The sequence below is a fragment of the Schistocerca serialis genome, chromosome 4, assembly GCF_023864345.2.
Source record: "Schistocerca serialis cubense isolate TAMUIC-IGC-003099 chromosome 4, iqSchSeri2.2, whole genome shotgun sequence".
NCBI lineage: Eukaryota > Metazoa > Arthropoda > Insecta > Orthoptera > Acrididae > Schistocerca > Schistocerca serialis.
The window spans coordinates 438,880,201-438,900,712 of NC_064641.1; the positions used below are offsets into that span (position 1 = coordinate 438,880,201).

The 20,512-nt window shown below is 41.5% G+C and overlaps 1 protein-coding gene across 1 annotated transcript in view; it reads right to left on the reverse strand.

Annotated features, from left to right (window-relative positions):
- The window catches only part of LOC126475054 (Ca(2+)/calmodulin-responsive adenylate cyclase), a 375,710-nt gene that overhangs the window by 120,749 nt on the left and 234,449 nt on the right, over nt 1-20,512 (reverse strand). Inside the window, exon 17 of the mRNA XM_050102605.1 lies at nt 8,878-8,997. Within this exon, the coding sequence (XP_049958562.1) occupies nt 8,878-8,997 (120 nt within the window). The remainder of the gene's footprint in view (nt 1-8,877; nt 8,998-20,512) is intronic.

Below are 20,512 nucleotides of genomic sequence, written 5' to 3' on the forward strand. Positions count from 1 at the left end.
CCTCAGAAAACACATTGGCTGTAATTTTCCAATGATTTAGCCTATCACAATTCACCATAGCAATGTCATGTTAGACAACGTTACTAAGGCCATATCAGTCAGTCATCCAGACAGTTGCTCCTGCTGACATAGCTGTTGCCACTTTTCAGGAACTATGTGTTGTCAGTTGTATATTGGCCAATTTCAGTAAGGCCAGTGATAATACAATGTTTTGCCAAGAAGGTAATCACTGGGTCAGTTACATTAGGTTTTGTGCAGGTCATGACAACTAAGCAAGGTGGATTAGGGTTTAAAATCGCATTGTCAATTAGGGCAGGAACTAGACACGGAAAACAAGTTGACATTATTGAACTGACATCCTCCCCTCCCCCCCCTTCAAAGGGGGCATCACAGCACTTGCCTTAAGTGATTTGGGGAAACCTAGATTAACCTGAATCTAGATGGTAGAAAAGGAATTTGAAACCTGTTCCTCCTTCATATAATGTCAATGGTTGACCTATGTGTCATCTCAGTGAATGGGATGAGAATAGTTTCTCTGATAACACTGTCACACAAAGAGCAAATAGTACAGGATCTTCATGTTTTTTGTTCACTTCTATTCAAACTGACACAGAACTTTCTTACAATGAATCATATAATATTTGAAAGAGTAAATTTGGGAAACTGAAAGCAGATGGAAGTTCTTGCAAAGACAAACATTCACAATCTCTATAAGTGATATCATTTTTAGATCAAAAGCGAGGCAATCATGAGATACACACTGTTAATTCACCAAGCTCACACAGGCCTCTACTACATGTGCTGGGAATTCTGACAGTGACATCAGTTCCTTATGAGATTTATGGCTGGTAACAAGAACTTATTTTTGAAAGTAACAGCAGCAGCTATTCAGGACTAACATTATTCCCAACTGCACCTACCCCAGTCCTGTACAAATCAAATTCCCCTTTGATTTTTTTGTCTTTTCCCAACATAATGTATACTGCTGTGTGAGTTTACTTTTATTTTCTGTGATCTAAATAATTTCAATAAAATGCCTTGCTGTGAGCCATTCTCAATTTTGCATGCTGTCCACATTGAGATGAAGCTAATATTCCAAAATGTTTTCAGTTGTTTTGCTACCACATGCAACCTGAAATTGAGCAGTTTCTTCCTTTGTCATTACACCTACAACAATATATACTTCATGCTGTCATTGTTCCGAGGAAACGAGAGGAGGAGGAGGAGGAGGAGGAGGTGTTTTGTGTGTGTGTGTGTGTGTGTGTGGGGGGGGGGGGGGGGGGGGGGGGGGGGAGACTAAAAAGAAAACATGGCAATTTAGAAGCAGGCATTCATATAAAGGTCATCTATAAGAATGTCCTCGCAATTATGAAGCCCTTAGTATGATTTTATACCAATCTGTGACTGGACATAAACAATAGGATAACAATTATTTTCAAATGCCTGTGGTCCTATGACTGTCTCATCAAAAATAGTTTCAATGCTTTTGTTATTTTGTAAGGGCATGTAGTCCATGAACTGGAGTTCTGAAAGGTACCTAAGAGCAGTCAGCTTCTTGTCACTTCCAAATTATTTCACTTCATTTACATCTTCATCATCGTCATCATCATCCACCTCTTCTTAAATTGTTTGTATCATCTATAGTATATACTTTAGCTAAGATCTACATCTCATTAATGCCCACTCCACAAATAAAATATACAGGGAAAGCCACAACTCTTCTTTTTTAATAGTGACAAACTATTTGAAAAGAAAAACAGATTTTGACTTCTTGAAGTGATACGATCTGCATTACTCTTGAAAGGCCACTCTGACAAACTGCACAGTTTCCACCATCTAGCTGGTGTCAAAGATCCCACTGCTTTGAGCATTTTTATGTTGCAAGTCACAAGTACCACAGCACTATTTAAAAATTAAAGTTGCTGCTGTGCATTATTTTCTTTGGATTTGGAAGCTGGTACTGTTAAACTGAAGTATGTTCGCAGGAGAGGAGTTATTCCTCAACGTGATTGGCATGATTGAATTGTAAAATGAAAATCATTAACTTCATTTCATAATAATTCTTTAGTTGCTTTTGTTTATTCCTTTTGATATATATGAATGCCATCAAAATAATAGAGGGAAACATTCCATGTGGGAAAAATGTATCTAAAAACAAAGATGCTGTAACTTACCAAACGAAAGCGTTGGTCTGTTGATAGGAGACAGTAAAAAACACACAAAAAACACACAATAAAAAACACACAAACAGACACACAAATTTCAAACTTTCACAACCCAAGGTTGCTTCATCAGGAAAGAGGGAAGGAGAGGGAAAGACGAAAGGATGTGGGTTTTAAGGGAGAGGGTAAGGAGTCATTCCAATCCCGGGAGCGGAAAGACTTCCCTTGGGAGGAAAAAGGGACACATATACACTCGCGCACACGCACTCACACACACACACACACACACACACACACACACACACACACACACACACACACACACACACAGACATGCAGACATATGTAAAGGCAAAGAGATTCGGCAGAGATGTCAGTTGAGGCGGAAGTACAGAGGCAAAGATGTTATAGAATGACAGGTGAGGTATGAGCGGCGGCAACTTGAAATTAGCAGAGGTTGAGGACTGGTGGGTAACGGGAAGAGAGGATATATTGAAGGGCAAGTTCCCATCTCCGGAGTTCTAATAGGTTGGTGTCAGTGCGAAGTATCCAGATAACTCGGACGGTGTAGCAATGTGACAAGATGTGCTGGCTGTGCACCAAGGCATGTTTAGCCACGGGGTGATCCTCATTACCAACAAACACTGTCTGCCTGGGTCCACTCATGCGAATGGACAGTTTGTTGCTGCTCATTCCCACTTAGAAAGCTTCACAGTGTAGGCATGTCAGTTGGTAAAACACGTGGGTGCTTTCACACATGGCTCTGCCTTTGATCGTGTACACCTTCCGGGTTACAGGACTGGAGTAGGTGGTGGTGGTGGTGGTGGGAGGGTGCATGGGACAGGTTTTACACTGGGGGCGGTTACAAGTGTACAAGCCAGAGGGTAGGGAAGGTGGTTTGGGGATTTCACAGGAATGAACCAAGAGGTTACGAAGGTTAGCTGGATGGCGGAAAGACACTCTTGGTGGAGTGGGGAGGATTTCATGAAGGATGGATCTCATTTCAGGGCAGGATTTGAGGAAGTCGTATCCCTGCTGGAGAGTCACATTCAGAGTCTGATCCAGTCCCAGAAAGTATCCAGTCACAAGTGGGGCACTTTTGGGGTTCTTCTGTGGGAGGTTCTGGGTTTAGGGGGATGAGAAAGCGGCTCTGGTTATTTGCTTCTGTACCAGGTCAGGAGGGTAGTTGCGAGATGCGAAAGCTGTTTTCAGGTTGTTGGTGTAATGGTTCAGGGATTCCGGACTGGAGCAGATTCGTTTGTCACGAAGACTAAGGCTGTAGGGAAGGGACCGTTTGATATGGAATGGGTAGAAGCTGTCATAATGGAGGTACTGTTGTTTGTTGGTGGGTTTGATGTGGACGGATGTGTGAAGCTGGCCATTGGACAGATGGAGGTCAACATCGAGGACAGTGGTATGGGATTTGGAGTAGGACCAGGTGAATCTGATGGAACCAAAGGATTTGAGGTTGGAGAGGAAGATCCCATGCCACTTTCCTCGATGTTGACCTCCCTCTGTCCAACGGCCAGCTTCACACATCCGTCCACATAAAACCCACCAACACATATATATACAGCCTCATGTTACACTTTCCACCTCCTAATACCATGTCACCCTCACAACACCCCCACATCGACCCCATTAAGTTTTATTTACATTCCCACCGCAAACATGCCTTCGCCCTAGCCAGATTACGCTCCCATATTTTATTTTCCCAGGCCTGTCTGACATTTGGCATTACCCCCAAAGGCCTCACACTTAAAGTTCCCATCTCTGGCTGTAAATTTACTTTCCATCAGTCCCTATACCAGTTCCAAACTGAACAATCCATTGCCCTCACCCACATAATCCTTCACCTACACATCAACTCAGCCAATGAACACACCCGTCAACTCCTATCCTTAATAAAAGTCCTCAATCTTTCCTCTCCCACATCCACACTGGCTGTTCAGAGCATCCTCCTACAGGCCAACCGCAAATTAGAACAGCATGCCACCCTCCACCTCAAAAAACTATCCAATCTCCTGGTTTCCCACCTCCGGAAAGGCAATTCGCTCACCCTTCACAACCTTTCCAACAAACCTCAACCTCCTCTCATTGCACACAAACCCAGTCTCTCCCATCTACTCAATCTCCCACTTCCAGCTCCACTCCCTCCAAAACCTCAAAATTCCAATCAACACAATCTGGAACCACAACACCCTAATTCAGTAGTTAACCTTTCCTCCAAACCTCTCTCTCAATCTGAAACCTCTATCCAAAGGTCTCACCTTCAGCCCCACTCCCAGATTCAACCAAACAGCCCTTGTCAAAGATTTACTGTCATACACTCGTACTCTCTGCTGGGAATATCACTTTGCCATGAAGAAAAATGATCCTAATTCTACTCCTAATGATCCAACTCCCCAAGACACTATCCAAATTGAACCCTGCCTGGAACAGTTCTGTCCTCCGTCACAGCGGGACCCACCTCCTCTTCCTCAAAATCACCCTCTCCAAACCTTCCAGGAATTTCTGACTTCCAGCCTTGCCTCTCAATCCTTCTTAAAAAACCTACTCCCAACATCACCACTGCTGAAGCCCAGGCTATCCGTGATCTGAAGGCTGACCGATCCATCATCATTCTTCCGGCGGACAAGGGTTCCACGACCGTGGTACTTGATCATCGGGAGTATGTGGCTGAGGGACTGCATCAGCTTTCAGACAACACTACTTACAAAGTTTGCCAAGGTAATCCCATTCCTGATGTCCAGGCGGAGCTTCAAGGAACCCTCAGAACCTTAGGCCCCCTACAAAACTTTTCACCTGACTCCATCAACCTCCTGACCCCACCGACACCCCGCACCCCTACCTTCTACCTTCTTACTAAAATTCACAAACCCAATCATCCTGGCCACCCCACTGTAGCTGGTTACCAAGCCCCCACAGAACGTATCTCTGCCTACGTAGATCAACACCTTCAACCCATTACATGCAGTCTCCCATCCTTTATCAAAGACACCAACCACTTTCTCGAACGCCTGGAACCCTTACCCAATCTGTTACCACCAGAAACCATCCTTGTAACCATTGATGCCACTTCCCTGTACACAAATATTCCGCACGTCCGGGGCCTCGCTGCGATGGAGCACTTCCCTTCACGCCAATCACCTGCCACCCTACCTAAAACCTCATTTCTCATTACCTTAGCCAGCTTCATCCTGACCCACAACTTCTTCACTTTTGAAGGCCAGACATACCAACAACTAAAGGGAACAGCCATCGGTACCAGGATGGCTCCCTCATACGCCAACCTATTTATGGGTCGCCTAGAGGAAGCCTTCTTGGTTACCCAAGCCTGCCAACCCAAAGTTTGGTACAGATTTACTGATGACATCTTCATGATCTGGACCCACAGTGAAGAAGAACTCCAGAATTTCCTCTCCAACCTCAACTCCTTTGGTTCAATCAGATTCACCTGGTCCTACTCCAAATCCCATGCCACTTTCCTTGACGTTGACCTCCATCTGTCCAATGGCCAGCTTCACACATCCGTCCACATCAAACCCACCAACAAACAACAGTACCTCCATTATGACAGCTGCCACCCATTCCACATCAAACGATCCCTTCCCTGCAGCCTAGGTCTTCGTGGCAAACGAATCTGCTCCAGTCCGGAAGCCCCGAACCATTACACCAACAACCTGAAAACAGCTTTCGCATCCCACAACTACCCTCCCGACCTGGTACAGAAGCAAATAACCAGAGCCACTTCCTCATCCCCTCAAACCCAGAACCTCCCACAAAGAACCCCAAAAGTGCCCCACTTGTGACTGGATACTTTCCGGGACTGGATCAGACTCTGAATGTGGCTCTCCAGCAGGGATACGACTTCCTCAAATCCTGCCCTGAAATGAGATCCATCCTTCATGAAATCCTCCCCACTCCACCAAGAGTGTCTTTCCACCGTCCACCTAACCTTCGTAACCTCTTAGCTCATCCCTATGAAATCCTCAAACCCCCTTCCCTACCCTCTGGCTCCTACCCTTGTAACTGCCCCCGGTGTAAAACCTGTCCCATGCACCCTCCCACCACCACCTACTCCAGATCTGTAACCCGGAAGGTGTACACAATCAAAGGCACAGCCACGTGTGAAAGCACCCACATGATCTACCAACTGACCTGCCTACACTGTGAAGCTTTCTATGTGTGAATGACCAGCAACAAACTGTCCATTCGCATGAATAAACACAGGCAGATAGTGTTTGTTGGTAATGAGGATCACCCTGTCGCTAAACATGCCTTGGTTCACGGCCTGCACATCTTGGCACATTGTTACACCGTCCGGGTTATCTGGATACTTCGCACTAACACCAAACTGTCAGAACTCCGGAGATGGGAACTTGCCCTTCAGTGTATCCTCTCTTCTCGTTACCGGCCAGGCCTCAACCTCCGCTAATTTCAAGTTGCCGCCGCTCATACCTCACCTGTCATTCAACAACATCTTTGCCTATGTACTTCCACTTTGACTGACATCTCTGCCCAAACTCTTTGCCTTTACAAATGTCTCCTTGTGTCTGTGTATGTACGGATGGATACGTGTGTGTATGTGAGTGTATACCACCCCTTTTTTCCCCCCTAAGGTAAGTCTTTCTGCTCCCGGGATTGGAATGACTCCTTACCCTCTCCCTTAAAACCCACATCCTTTTGTCTTTCCCTCTCCTTCCCTCTTTCCTGATGAAGCAGCCGTTGGTTTTGAAAGCTAGAATTTTGTGTGTATGTTTGTGTGTCTATCAACCTGTCAGCGTGCGTGCGTGCATGCATGCATGCATGCATGCGCGCACGGCGGTGGGGGAGGGGAGGGGAGTGACACATTACATACTCATATTATTACTGTTTTTGCATGGTAATTTATGTTCTCCAACAAGGTATCAAACCATATTTCACAAAGTTGACCACCTTCCCCCTGTTCTTTGCCTTCTACATCCCGAAATAGGAGAGCTCTGGTTGTCTCTCTGCTGTACAAAACTTCATGCTTGGGCATTAGGCGTCTGCAGTGTGGTGGAGCAAGTGAGAAACAAGTGGCACATGCAAAAGTTCAAAAGCTGTCTTTTCAGAAAGTCTTGACTGTGTGCTATCTGAATTATGATCCAAATCTTAGTGCAATCATCTTGCTAGTGTGTTTTCTTCTCCTTAAAATATGATGTAAAGTTGGTCATGTTTTATATATGGTTCTCCGATGAGACGTCAGATGTCATAGTGAAAACTCCATAAAGAGGCATAAAGTTAAATGTGTCTTTCGTCCGCCGGCAAAACTCAGAGCTCTCTTGGGCTCATCTAATGACAACCTTGGCCTAAGAAGACCCGGTGTTTACGAGATTCCTTGTAGCTGTGGCATGTCGTACATCGGACAAACTTGTTGCACTATAGAAGAGAGATGTACTGAACACTGATGCTACACTCGTATGGAGCAACCAGAGAAGTCTGCAGTGGCCGAGCATTGTCTCAGTACAGGCCATTCTATGAATTATCAACACACCAAAATTCTCGCGTTGATGAGTCCATACTGGGACAGTGTTATTAAGGAAGCAGTGGAAATATGTAGCGCGTCGAATCTTGTAAACAGACACACGGGCTTTCAGCTCAGTACAGCTTGGGATCCAGTAGTGGCCATATTGAAGTCACATCAAGCAGAGAGGAGTACTATCGGTCATACGATGGATGACGATTCGCCAGCAACATAAATATTCTGTTGACAACGGGAGGATAGTCGCGCGCCTATATGGACACGCATTTTTACTTGCGGCTTCTGACAGAAGTCACTGGGGCAGCTGATGGCAGCATAGAGCAGCAGTGGCAGCCTCTGCACGTGTGCCGAAGTCTTTGGTTCTTCATCCAGCAGGTGGCGTTCCTCTCTTTCCAGCCATCGGTTGGTATCATCACTATTGGCCATCGAATTTGGTGCCTCCACGCGTGCACACTTCCTGCCTAAGACTGGCATAAATAGTGGGCTCTAGTCATGACTTAGCAGTGTGTTCGTCGCACCTGAAGATGTCGGCCAGTTACGCTGGTGAAATATTGTGGAGTCTTCACTATGACATCAGATGTCTTGCCCGAGAACCACATATACAACATGTCCGTCGGGAAAGCCTCAAGCAACACATTGGTTATGTTTACTTGTGAGAAGAAAACTCGAGTACTCTTTCTAACATATGTTTGTCTAGATCATTAGCCATGCAAGAGAGGTACCTGAACAACTTATACTATTAGTTACATTAAATATATTCGCATTAGAGAATACAGACTACCATCAGCTGTATAAAGGAATGATAATGAAAATTTTTTCCAGACCAGGAATCAAACCAGGATTTCCCATTTTATGAGAGTGCTTGCCTAAACTGCTTTGGCTATCTGTGCAGGACTCATCACCACATCTGAACTTCCATGTGTCATCAGTCATGCATCACAACAACCTGCACTTATTCACATTATGCAATTCCTTTTCAGGGGGCTGCCTTGGTACCAGCAGATAGATACAGTAGTGCAGTGCCTGTGTTATTAATAAGTATGATGCAATATTCCTTCGGACATGCATGTTTATAGAAAATAATCTGTAGATGAAATATTGACACGCCATCATGGTTTTTCCTGCTGTTTGATGAAGTTGCAAATGAAACACACAGAGATTAAGTCAGTGCTGATTATTAAACAATAAAATCTGAATCTTTATAGTCACCATGTTGCTGCGGAACTGGTTATCAAGGAAGTGCGTGGCGACATGAGCTGGCAAGAGGTTGAACAATATTCTTTTGTTGCTGTGTTGTAAGGCATCCATTTCCCTCTTCTCTTCATTGGCCTATACAAATGAATAAAAGAAATGAGATTCTTGATATTTAATTTAAGCCATATCTTATGTATTATAACTTCAACATTACTTTAAGACTTCTGCATATGTGATTCAAGACAGGAGTTAGAACTCCCCATATGAAACTTATGAGCAATTTCATAAAACAGTACAATTGTGTATTACATAATTATATCCACATTTAACATTACATTTGCAAAACACTACATTTAAGTCAGATTTCCACACAATTAATTCACATTACATACGTGAGTTTCTTAGCTTACAAAATGCTTTATTGCATACAGAGCCACATGAAATGCTTCAACAGCAGGTAAATGTTTGACAGATCCCAGGTGGACACAAGATGTGTAGGCTGTCAAAGGCTTGTCTATATAATGCAGCTGGAAGCAAAGGGTGAAATCTTCCCTGAGAGATATCACAAAACGTCTTGACATGTTCACCAGGAACACTGATGAGCTTCAACTGTAATGCAAATACAGCATTTTTTAGGATAATCTAGAGCTCCTGGTAACCTTCTTGTGCCTGGGCGAGTTCTGTGAAATCTGTAAGACAAAACACTATTGACACATGAGAGGCTATCAGCAACTACATTGTCAAATGTGCTTGATGCCAGTGCTAAAATGAGCTATAAACTCTAGGTGGTTATACAGACAAGGTGATTTGCTGTCGCTGCTCTGCTTAAAGGTGTAAGTCCATGGCTTATCATCTGTGTAGACGGTGAATTCCCATGCTTCTATCTAAGGCCAAAAGTACTTAACACCTTCATACATGGCCAGAGGTTTGTGGTCACAGGCAGATCTGCTGTGATGGTGACAGTTTATGTGAATAGTAAGCAAGCATTTGCCATGAGCCATCTGACAACTGTTGCAACACCGTGCCAATAGCTGTCTGACTTGGGTCCACCACTAAAGCTAAGGATGGACTGAACTTGGTGCATGCGAGAAGTGCAGCATTTGCCGTACTCTGTTTTGCAGGATCAAAAAGCAAAGCACATCACATCAATTCACTTAACTGGAGCATTGCCTCTAACCTTCAGGCAAGCAAAAGCTGCAGCTAATTGATCCTGTAGTTCTGCTGGTCATGGTAGATGGTGGCAATAGAAATTCAACATTTGCAGGAACCAGCATAATTCTTTAACAGAGTTCAGTTTGGTATTCAACTTTTCTGATAATGGTAGCAACCCACAGAAGATATCTGATAGCCAAGGAAAGTAATTTCAGATTGCCTGAACACAAATTTAGCCATGTTAAAGAGCACACCCTATTGCTCTAAGTACATTAACACTTCAATAACATGTTGTTGGTGTTGCTCCTTGATGGCCAAAAAGGTATGAATATCATTGATGTATGCAAAACCAAAATGGCAGCCCATACAGAACTGAATCAATAAATTGCTGCCCTGCCTGAGCAGCATTCCATAAACCAAATGTCATGTACACACTCTCAAATAACCAAAGGGAGTGATAATCCCTGTTTTTGTATGTCTTCCTCTGCTAAAAGGATATGAGTGTAGGCTTTGGCACAATCAAAAGCACTGAATATGGCTGCAATATGCAAGGCATAATTATAGTCCCACAACAATGGTACTGGGTAGCAATCTCGCACAGTTATGGCATTAAACGTGGGATAATCTCCACGCTTCTTAGGTATTAAATGTAGAGGAAATGATGATGTGCCATTTGATAGTCAAATAATGCCTTCTTTGAGCACGATGTCAAACTCAGATCTAGCAATAGCAAGGCGATAAGGTGCCAAAGGGCTAGGTCTACAGGATACCTGTGGGCCATCAGTAACTTTAATATGGTGCACCATATTATGTAACACTTGTTTAGAAGCACCTGGAGGTCTAGTCAAAGATGGAAATTGCATAACAGAGAGGCGTATGTATGATCCCTTGGTTGTGTTAGCTTGGTGTTGTGCACTGCTGCACTATGGCAAAATCCTGTAGCAGTCAGGCTGGTAACACTGTCAATAAGCTGGGTGTTCACCATGTACAGCAGCAGATGGCAATAAGCCAGAAGATCAGCAACTAGTTTTGCTTCCAAGATGTCACCAACATTAAAGCCCCAGATTAAGGGGCAATACAGTCCTAAACCCAGTTCCATTCGTTGGCTTCCATAGGAAAAAGTTGTTTGCTGTTGACAAACAGTAAACTGTCAGTGGTCTGCAGTGATCCACTGAAGTTTGTGGCAACATACATAAATCAGAACTAATGTCCATCAAATATTTTTGGCCTGACTGCCTATCACTGATAAACAGGTGCCATGATGTTCACAGGCAGTCAGCTGTGCCTTTGACTCTTCATTAGCAGGTGTAGCGTTAGTCAATGAACAGCTCCTTCATGATCTGTGGTATCACCACCTATTACTGCTAGTGCTGCTTTGAGACAACAGCTTGCCAATTTCTGTACACAATAAATCAACCTTGGCACTAGAGAGTCATAATCAGCACATCCAAATGCTGCTGTCTCTGTTGTACTGCTGCACGGCTCTGTTATTGTGAAAAACTGAGTGGGAGCAATGGCTTCTTGAATCTGTCCACAAGCTCTGCAACAGTGTCTAATGGTATTTCTGTTGGGGCACTACAACTACCTTGACTTGTTGTGGCAAGCAGCAGTTCTATATGGTGTGCAGCAAATTATCTGGAAAAGTACCAGTATCCAACTTGCTTACTAAGTGCCAAAGGTACAGTGAGGGCTTGCGGTCTCCAATGTCCTCTTGTGTCAGCCCTTTATGAATTCTTTCTTCTTTGGAGGCTGTGACAGATCAATTCTGTCTTGAGCTTGTCATAAGAATTTGCCACTAGTGGGGCAGTACTTCCACATCAAAGCAGTGATCTAGCGGGTTGTAGCTAAGTTCATGTTAGCTTAAAAGAACATTGGGGACACCACTTGTCAGGTGTAGCTAGAATTAGGGCTGTCCAACTTTTGTTAAGTGTGTATTTGTTAAGCCAGGTGGTAGTGCTTGAAATATTACTCTTGAGATCCATGAAATGTAGAAACTTTATTTATCAGAATAAACATGCTCACTCAAACACTTAACAGCTCCACACAATACATGAAACTGGAAATGTCCCTGAATGTTAATCATTATCTCATAATGGGGAAACACTGTAACTATGTACATATTACAATGCAAGAAGTATGTAATGCAAAAAGTCAAAGAATAAACTGCCACTGCTGCTGCTGTTGCATACAGTGTCATTCATTGATGCATAATTAAATCTGGCACCTGCAACAACAACCCACTACACACCTGCATGTGTAAATTAACGGGATTTTTCCATGTTATGACAAATTTGTGATCACATTGTGTTGTGTTTTCTAAAGCCTATTTTTAGGTTGGCTTTCTAAAGCACAAGTCTAATTTTATCTGGGATTTTCTCCAAGTATGGTATGATAGTGAACTGTGTACTTCTAATAGAATTTTTCTTTGTTAAGGTGATGTTATCTTTTATTTTATTTTATTTTATTTTTATTTGTGAGAAATTCCCTGGTATAAATTTTGTCAACTATGGCTGGCTGTACAAATATTTTTTTTGCCATTCTTCTTAGTACTTTTAATTTAGATGATATGTCAATGGATATTTTATTAGTCTCTCTATCCATGTTCGAAAATATGCTTTTTGTGTGTTTTGGGTGATAAGAGCTGCTGTTTATAAAATAGTCTGTGGTTGTCTGTATTTGGTAGATTCTTGCAATCTCAAGAGCCAGAAAGTTTATCCTGTTCATTTAAGATTTTTGAACATTGTATTTTTATGAACGCTATTCCACTGTGAATGCAAGATTTCTATTTTGTTTCCTACTCCTTCCAAGAAAAGCAATGTATCATCTACATATCTGTGATAGTTCTGAATTTTATTAGTCCATTTTGGATAGTTTTAAGAAAAATGTATTGTTCTCAATATGGCGAAGAAAAATATTCACTAGTGTACCAGCAAGGCAACTTTACTGTGCTATACTGTGTTCTACATATACATAGTTGGTTTTTGAACTAAAAATACTTATGAGGGGATGTTAATTTTAAGAAAGTAAGAAGTCATCCTATTTTGACTGTGCACATTTTCCCACATGTTACGCAAATTATGTTCAATATTTTCAGTAGTTCCATTAGCTCATATGTTGGGGTATATGTTTGTTGTACCTAAGGAAATAAATTTTTCGTTATATGAGATTGTCTATAATTTGTAGTATTAGGTTGCTAGAGTTCTTTACTATGCACTGATTATCATATACGTAGTTCTGAGTCACAATATAACAGAATTTTTTGTGAAGAGAGATGCGAGACTGCCTATGTAATTAGCTATTGGTCCGATAGGAGTGTTTTCTTTATGGACTTTTGACTGGGCCATGATTCGGATGGAGATGGGCTCATGCCTTTTCTGTTTTATTGAGTAAGAAAATCAGTTTTATTCAGGACCTTTTTTTTATTGTGGCTTGGATTTGATTAGTTGAGTCTTTTTGTTTGGCAGTAATGTTGTTTTTACTAAAGACTTCTAAGGTCTTATTTATGTAATCTGTATGGGACATGATCACTACTATATTCTCTTTGTCTGCTTTGAGTGTGATAGCATTGTTTGTTTCTATATTTTCACGAATTGTATCAATATTTTGATCTTCTTTTTCAAACAAATTATTATTTTTACTGTTATAATTGTGGTTGATAAATATTGATACTACGAAGAAGACCAGTTGGGTGGCCTAAAAAGAGATGGACAGACAAGGTTAAGGAAGATCTCAAGAGGAGAGGAGTAACATGGGATGTAGTGGAGAGGGAAAAACTATACCAGGACAGAAACCAATGGAGGCATATCGTTCATTAAGTTCCAATCTGGCTCGCTGGAAGGAAATCCTGATGATGATGAAATATTTTGGATATTTTTCTAGCAAAGTAGTTTCACTCAGCAATAGAAGTGATAGCTGTATGAATTGCTATTTTTACATGTGCAATAATGCTTCCTGTATTAATATGAGTTGGTTTATTTGGCAACTTATACACCAGGCCTTTCTATAATAAATCTACTTCCTCATGACTAAATTTTATTTCTGTTGCTTATGCCTCTATTGAAAAATTTTAAATTTGTGCCACATTCTACTCCTTTACTATTGTAATTATATTTTGGATTAATGTATTTAGTTTTTTAATTATGCCAAAGTTTAATGTTTCGATGTCCATTTCCATCTTCCTCATCACTTGATTTCATAATTGTGCCCAACGTAGGATTTTGAAATAGGTTTCCTATTTCTAGTTGTGCTAAATATAGTTTTAAATACATGTGACACTGTTGGAATAGGAGAAAGTGATCGTGTGCAGATAATCAAATGTCAAATTCTAAAAATTTTAGAAACTTTCTATAAAACTTTTTAAAAATTTCAAAAATTGTCTATGTACCATCCAATCTCATTTAACATCAAAAATATTTTTAAAAAGTGATGACTGGTTTCCAGTAACTTAACTACCATCTTCAGATCACAGAAAGACAAACCAAAAGAAAAGCTGTTGTAAGTAACAAAGTTGTGTAAAAATTGCCACTGACTTACTTTTAAAAAATTTACAGGGACTTAACATACCACATGTTGTTTTATAAATGGACTTTCAGTGTACAACACCATTGTATTGTCTATAAAATTCTTATTGTAAAACAAAGATAAAGGAAAATATATTTATACATTAGCAAACAAATAAGAACAAGAAATAATTATTTGAAGAAACACTAGTTCATTGAGCATACCATGCTATCAGTGACAGCAGTGGAAACAAAAAGCTTGTATAACACAGTAAAAATTCTGATACATTGAAATGTCCATATACTTATTATCATTACAGGCAATAACTGCTAGCAGAGATTTGCCTTTGAATAGAAAGAAGCATGTCACAAATGTTTACTTTTAGTTAACAGTGCATACAAGTAACATGGTTATTCAAAACAGAAAAACATTCGTGGTGAAACATATCATGTAAGTTGTACTTGAAGCAAAAAGTATAAAATTTGTCCAAACAGTAAAGATATATGTACACTGGATGACACATGACTTCCTCCCACCCCCGTGTACCCACAGTTACAGCAAAACTGACCACTATGTTTTGACTTCAAGCACAGCTTACATGGTACGTTTCACTATGAATATTTTAATGTTTTGAATAATCACATTACTTTTATGTGCTGCAAACTAAAAACAAATATTTCTGACTTGCTTCTTCCTTTTCAGAAGCAAATCTGTGCTCACAGTTACTGATTATAACAACAATAATTGTATGGATATTTCAAGGTATAAAAATTTTTACCATGTTATAAAGTCTTTTTATTTCAACTGCTGTCACAGATAGCATGGTACACTCAATGAACTACTCTTTCTTCTAAATAATTATTTCTTGTTCTTATTTGTTTGCCAATATATAAATATATTTGCCTTTATGTTTTTTTTAGGCTACACATAGCACATTTTTTCTGAAGATTTAAAATAAGAATGTTACAGGCAATGCAATGGCTTTGTACACTGCAAGTGCATTGATAAAACAATATATGGTATGTTAATTCCCTGTAATCTTTTAAAAGTAATCCAATGGCAATTTTTACTTAACTTTGCTACTTATGGCAATTTTTCTTTTGGTCTATCTCAGACCTGAAGATGGTAGGTAAGCTACCAAAAATGGCCATCACTTTGTAATAATATTTTTGACTTTAAACATGATTGAGAGAATATACATAAAATTTTTGAAATTTTTAAAAAGTTTTATAGAAAGGTTCTAAGACTTTTATAATTTTACATTTGATTAAATATGGTTTCATCTTTAAGAAATCATTCATTCAATATCTGTTTCAGAACTCTTCCTCTGTCCTCATCACTTCACTATTTTGTTTTACACATCTGGCTACCTGTGTTGTATTTTTATATTCACATGGGCATATTTTGGTATAACTTGACTAAAGAAAATGTAAAATCTGACAAAGATGCTTAGAAGAACAGCAAAGAATATTGGTTACAGCCCTACCATAATTGACAAAATTTACACACTGATAGAAAGAAAATTAAAGAAAACATTACCTAAACAAAAACAAACAAAAAAAAATATATACGCAAATCACTATTATACATTTTGAAAATCTCAGATAAAAACCAAACTAGCACTTTCAGAAAAACAACCTAAAAATACGCTTCAGAAAGAATAATTCAGTAAATTTGCTTGTTCACATGTTAACAGAGATAATATAAATTAGGAGTAGCATTGCATACAGAGCAAGGCATTAAAAACTGTTTCTGGAAATATCTAAAAAAAACTACAAATTGGATTTAAAAAAATTGTTCATCCAATGACACCGAACTCTACCCCTGCTCCATGTGCTGTGAGTGTAAGAGGTGTTAACCTTGAAATCTTAAATAGAAATCCCTATTTCTTATTGCAGATTTGGATTTTCTGAGAAAAATGCGTAACTTTTGTATTTAACTTTTTTTGTGACATGACAGATGGTGCTGTAATCAACAAATATCAAAATGGGATTAAAAACCATTGAAAATGATAATATCTTAAGAAACACACATCGAATTAGGGTCCCAGGAGTTTAGAAAGGCAGGTATTCTATGATATTTAATGAGAAACCTGTTTTTATCGCAGAAAAACTTGATTCTCCAGAACACAACACATTACTTTGTCCACATTATCGCTGTAATTTCTTCCACAAATTTCACTGGAATGGAAAACAGTTGGAACAGTTCACTGGTTTGTTTATCAATGAAGTAAAAACTACTTTTAGTGTTACCCCAGATCTGTTAAAGAAATTGCACAGATAATGTGGACAAAGTAGTGTATTATATTCTGCAGAATCAAGATTTTTTTGCTGTAAAAAACCAGTTTCTCACTGAAGATTTTAGAGTAACTGCCTCTCTATTATCCTGAGATCCTAATCTGTTGGGTATAACTTGAGATATTACAACTTTAATGGTTTTAAGCCATTCTGATTTATGTCGATTACAGCAGCATCTTTTATGGGAAAAAAGTCACACTGTATATTTTATTATATCTAAAAACAAAGATGATGTGACTTACCAAACGAAAGCACTGGCAGGTCGATAGACACACAAAAAAACACAAACATACAAACAAAATTAAAGCTTTCGCAACCAACGGTTGCTTCATCAGGAAAGAGGGAAGGAGAGGGAAAGACGAAAGGATGTGGGTTTTAAGGGAGAGGGTAAGGAGTCATTCCAATCCCGGGAGCGGAAAGACTTACCTTAGGGGGAATAAAGGACAGGTATACACTCGCACACACATCCATATCCAACCGCACATACACAGACGCAAGCAGACATTTGTAAAGGCAAAGAGTTTCAGAAGAGATCTCAGTCGAGGCAGAAGTGCAGAGGCAAAGATGTTGTTGAAAGACAGGTGAGGTATGAGCGGCGGCAACTTGAAATTAGCAGAGGTTGAGGCCTGGCGGATAACGAGAAGAGAGGATATACTGAAGGGCAAGTTCCCATCTCCAGAGTTCTGACAGGTTGGTGTTAGTGGGAAGTATCCAGATAACCTGGACAGTGTAGCAGTGTGCCAAGATGTGCCGGCCTTGCACCAAGGCATGTTTAGCCACGGGGTGATCCTCATTACCAACAAACACTGTCTGCCTGGGTCCACTCATGCGAATGGACAGTTTGTTGCTGCTCATTCCCACTTAGAAAGCTTCACAGTGTAGGCAGGTCAGTTGGTAAATCATGTGGGTGCTTTCACACGTGGCTCTGCCTTTGATCGTGTACACCTTCCGGGTTACAGGACTGGAGTAGGTGGTGGTGGGAGGGTGCATGAGACAGGTTTTACACTGGGGGCGGTTACAAGGGTAGGAGCCAGAGGGTAGGGAAGGTGGTTTGGGGATTTCATAGGGATCAACTAAGAGGTTACAAAGGTTAGGTGGATGGCGGAAAGACACTCTTGGTGGAGTGGAGAGGATTTCATGAAGGATGGATCTCATTTCAGGGCAGGATTTGAGGAAGTCGTATCCCTGCTGGAGAGCCACATTCAGAGTCTGATCCAGTCCCGGAAAGTATCCTGTCAAAAGTGGGGCACTTTTGTGGTTCTTCTGTGGGAGGTTCTGTGTTTGAGGGGATGAGGAAGTGGCTCTGGTTATTTGCTTCTGTACCAGGTCGGGAGGGTAGTTGCGGGATGCGAAAGCTGTTTTCAGAATGTTGGTGTAATGGTTCAGGGATTCCGGACTGGAGCAGATTCGTTTGCCATGAAGACCTAGGCTGTAGGGAAGGGATCGTTTGATGTGGAATGGGTGGCAGCTGTCATAATGGAGGTACTGTTGCTTGTCGGTGGGTTTGATGTGGACGGACGTGTGAAGCTGGCCATTGGACAGATGAAGGTGAACGTCAAGGGAAGTGGCTGGGATTTGGAGTAGGACCAGGTGAATCTGATTGAACCGAAGGAGTTGAGATTGGAGAGGAAATTCTGGAGTTCTTCTTCACTGTGAGTCCAGATCATGAAGATATCATCAATAAATCTGTACCAAACTTTGGGTTGGCAAGCCTGGGTAACCAAGAAGGCTTCCTCTAAGTGACCCATGAATAGGTTGGCGTACGAGGGGGCCATCCAGGTACCCATGGCTGTTCCCTTTAGTTGTTGGTATGTCTGGCCTTCAAAAGTGAAGAAGTTGTGAGTCAGGATGAAGCTGGCTAAGGTAATGAGGAAAGAGGTTTTAGGTAGGGTGGCAGGTGATCGGCGTGAAAGGACGTGCTCCATCGCAGCGAGGCCCTGGACGTGCGGAATATTTGTGTATACGGAAGTGGCATCAATGGTTACAAGGATGGTTTCTGGGGGTAACAGATTGGGTAAGGATTCCAGGCGTTTGAGAAAGTGGTTGGTGTCTTTGATAAAGGATGGGAGACTGCATGTAATGGGTTGAAGGTGTTGATCTATGTAGGCAGAGATACGTTCTGTGCAGGCTTGGTAACCAGCTACAATGGGGCAGCCGGGACGATTGGGTTTGTGAATTTTAGCAAGAAGGTAGAAGGTAGGGGTGCGGGGTGTCGGTGGGGTCAGGAGGTTGATGGAGTCAGGTGAAAAGTTTTGTAGGGGGCCTAAGGTTCTGAGGGTTCCTTGAAGCTCCGCCTGGACATCAGGAATGGGATTACCTTGGCAAACTTTGTAAGTAGTGTTGTCTGAAAGCTGATGCAGTCCCTCAGCCACATACTCCCGATGATCAAGTACCACGGTCGTGGAACCCTTGTCCGCCGGAAGAATGATGATGGATCGGTCAGCCTTCAGATCACGGATAGCCTGGGCTTCAGCAGTGGTGATGTTGGGAGTAGGATTAAGGTTTTTTAAGAAGGATTGAGAGGCAAGGCTGGAAGTCAGAAATTCCTGGAAGGTTTGGAGAGGGTGATTTTGAGGAAGAGGAGGTGGGTCCCGCTGTGACGGAGGACAGAACTGTTCCAGGCAGGGTTCAATTTGGATAGTGTCTTGGGGAGTTGGATCATTAGGAGTAGAATTAGGATCATTTTTCTTCATGGCAAAGTGATATTCCCAGCAGAGAGTACGAGTGTATGACAGTAAATCTTTGACAAGGGCTGTTTGGTTGAATCTGGGAGTGGGGCTGAAGGTGAGACCTTTGGATAGAGGTTTCAGATTGAGAGAGAGGTTTGGAGGAAAGGTTAACTACTGAATTAGGGTGTTGTGGTTCCAGATTGTGTTGATTGGAATTTTGAGGTTTTGGAGGGAGTGGAGCTGGAAGTGGGAGATTGAGTAGATGGGAGAGACTGGGTTTGTGTGCAATGAGAGGAGGTTGAGGTTTGTTGGAAAGGTTGTGAAGGGTGAGCGAATTGCCTTTCCGGAGGTGGGAAACCAGGAGATTGGATAGTTTTTTGAGGTGGAGGGTGGCATGCTGTTCTAATTTGCGGTTGGCCTGTAGGAGGATGCTCTGAACAGCCAATGTGGATGTGGGAGAGGAAAGATTGAGGACTTTTATTAAGGATAGGAGTTGACGGGTGTGTTCATTGGCTGAGTTGATGTGTAGGTGAAGGATTATGTGGGTGAGGGCAATGGATTGTTCAGTTTGGAACTGGTATAGGGACTGATGGAAAGTAAAATTACAGCCAGAGATGGGAACTTTAAGTGTGAGGCCTTTGGGGGTAACGCCAAATGTCAGACAAGCCTGAGAAAATAAAATATGGGAGCGTAACCTGGCTAGGGCGAAGGCATGTTTGCGGAGGGAATGTAAATAAAACTTAATGGGGTCGATGTGGGGGTGTTGTGAGGGTGACATGGTATTAGGAGGTGGAAAGTGTAACATGAGGCTGAAATGAAAATGAAATTAAAAATATATGGGGAGAGATAAAGGTGAACTAGAAAGCAACTGGAGATCTGGTGTGCGAAAAAGTGTTGGTTAAAGCTGGGCTATGTTGATCCTGTGGTGAATTTGGGTTGGTAGACAACGATGTGCACAAAGGTTAGGTGGTTGTGTTGCCGCTAAAACACGTTAAAGGGTGGAGAAATTTAGGAAAATTTCAAAAAAACTGC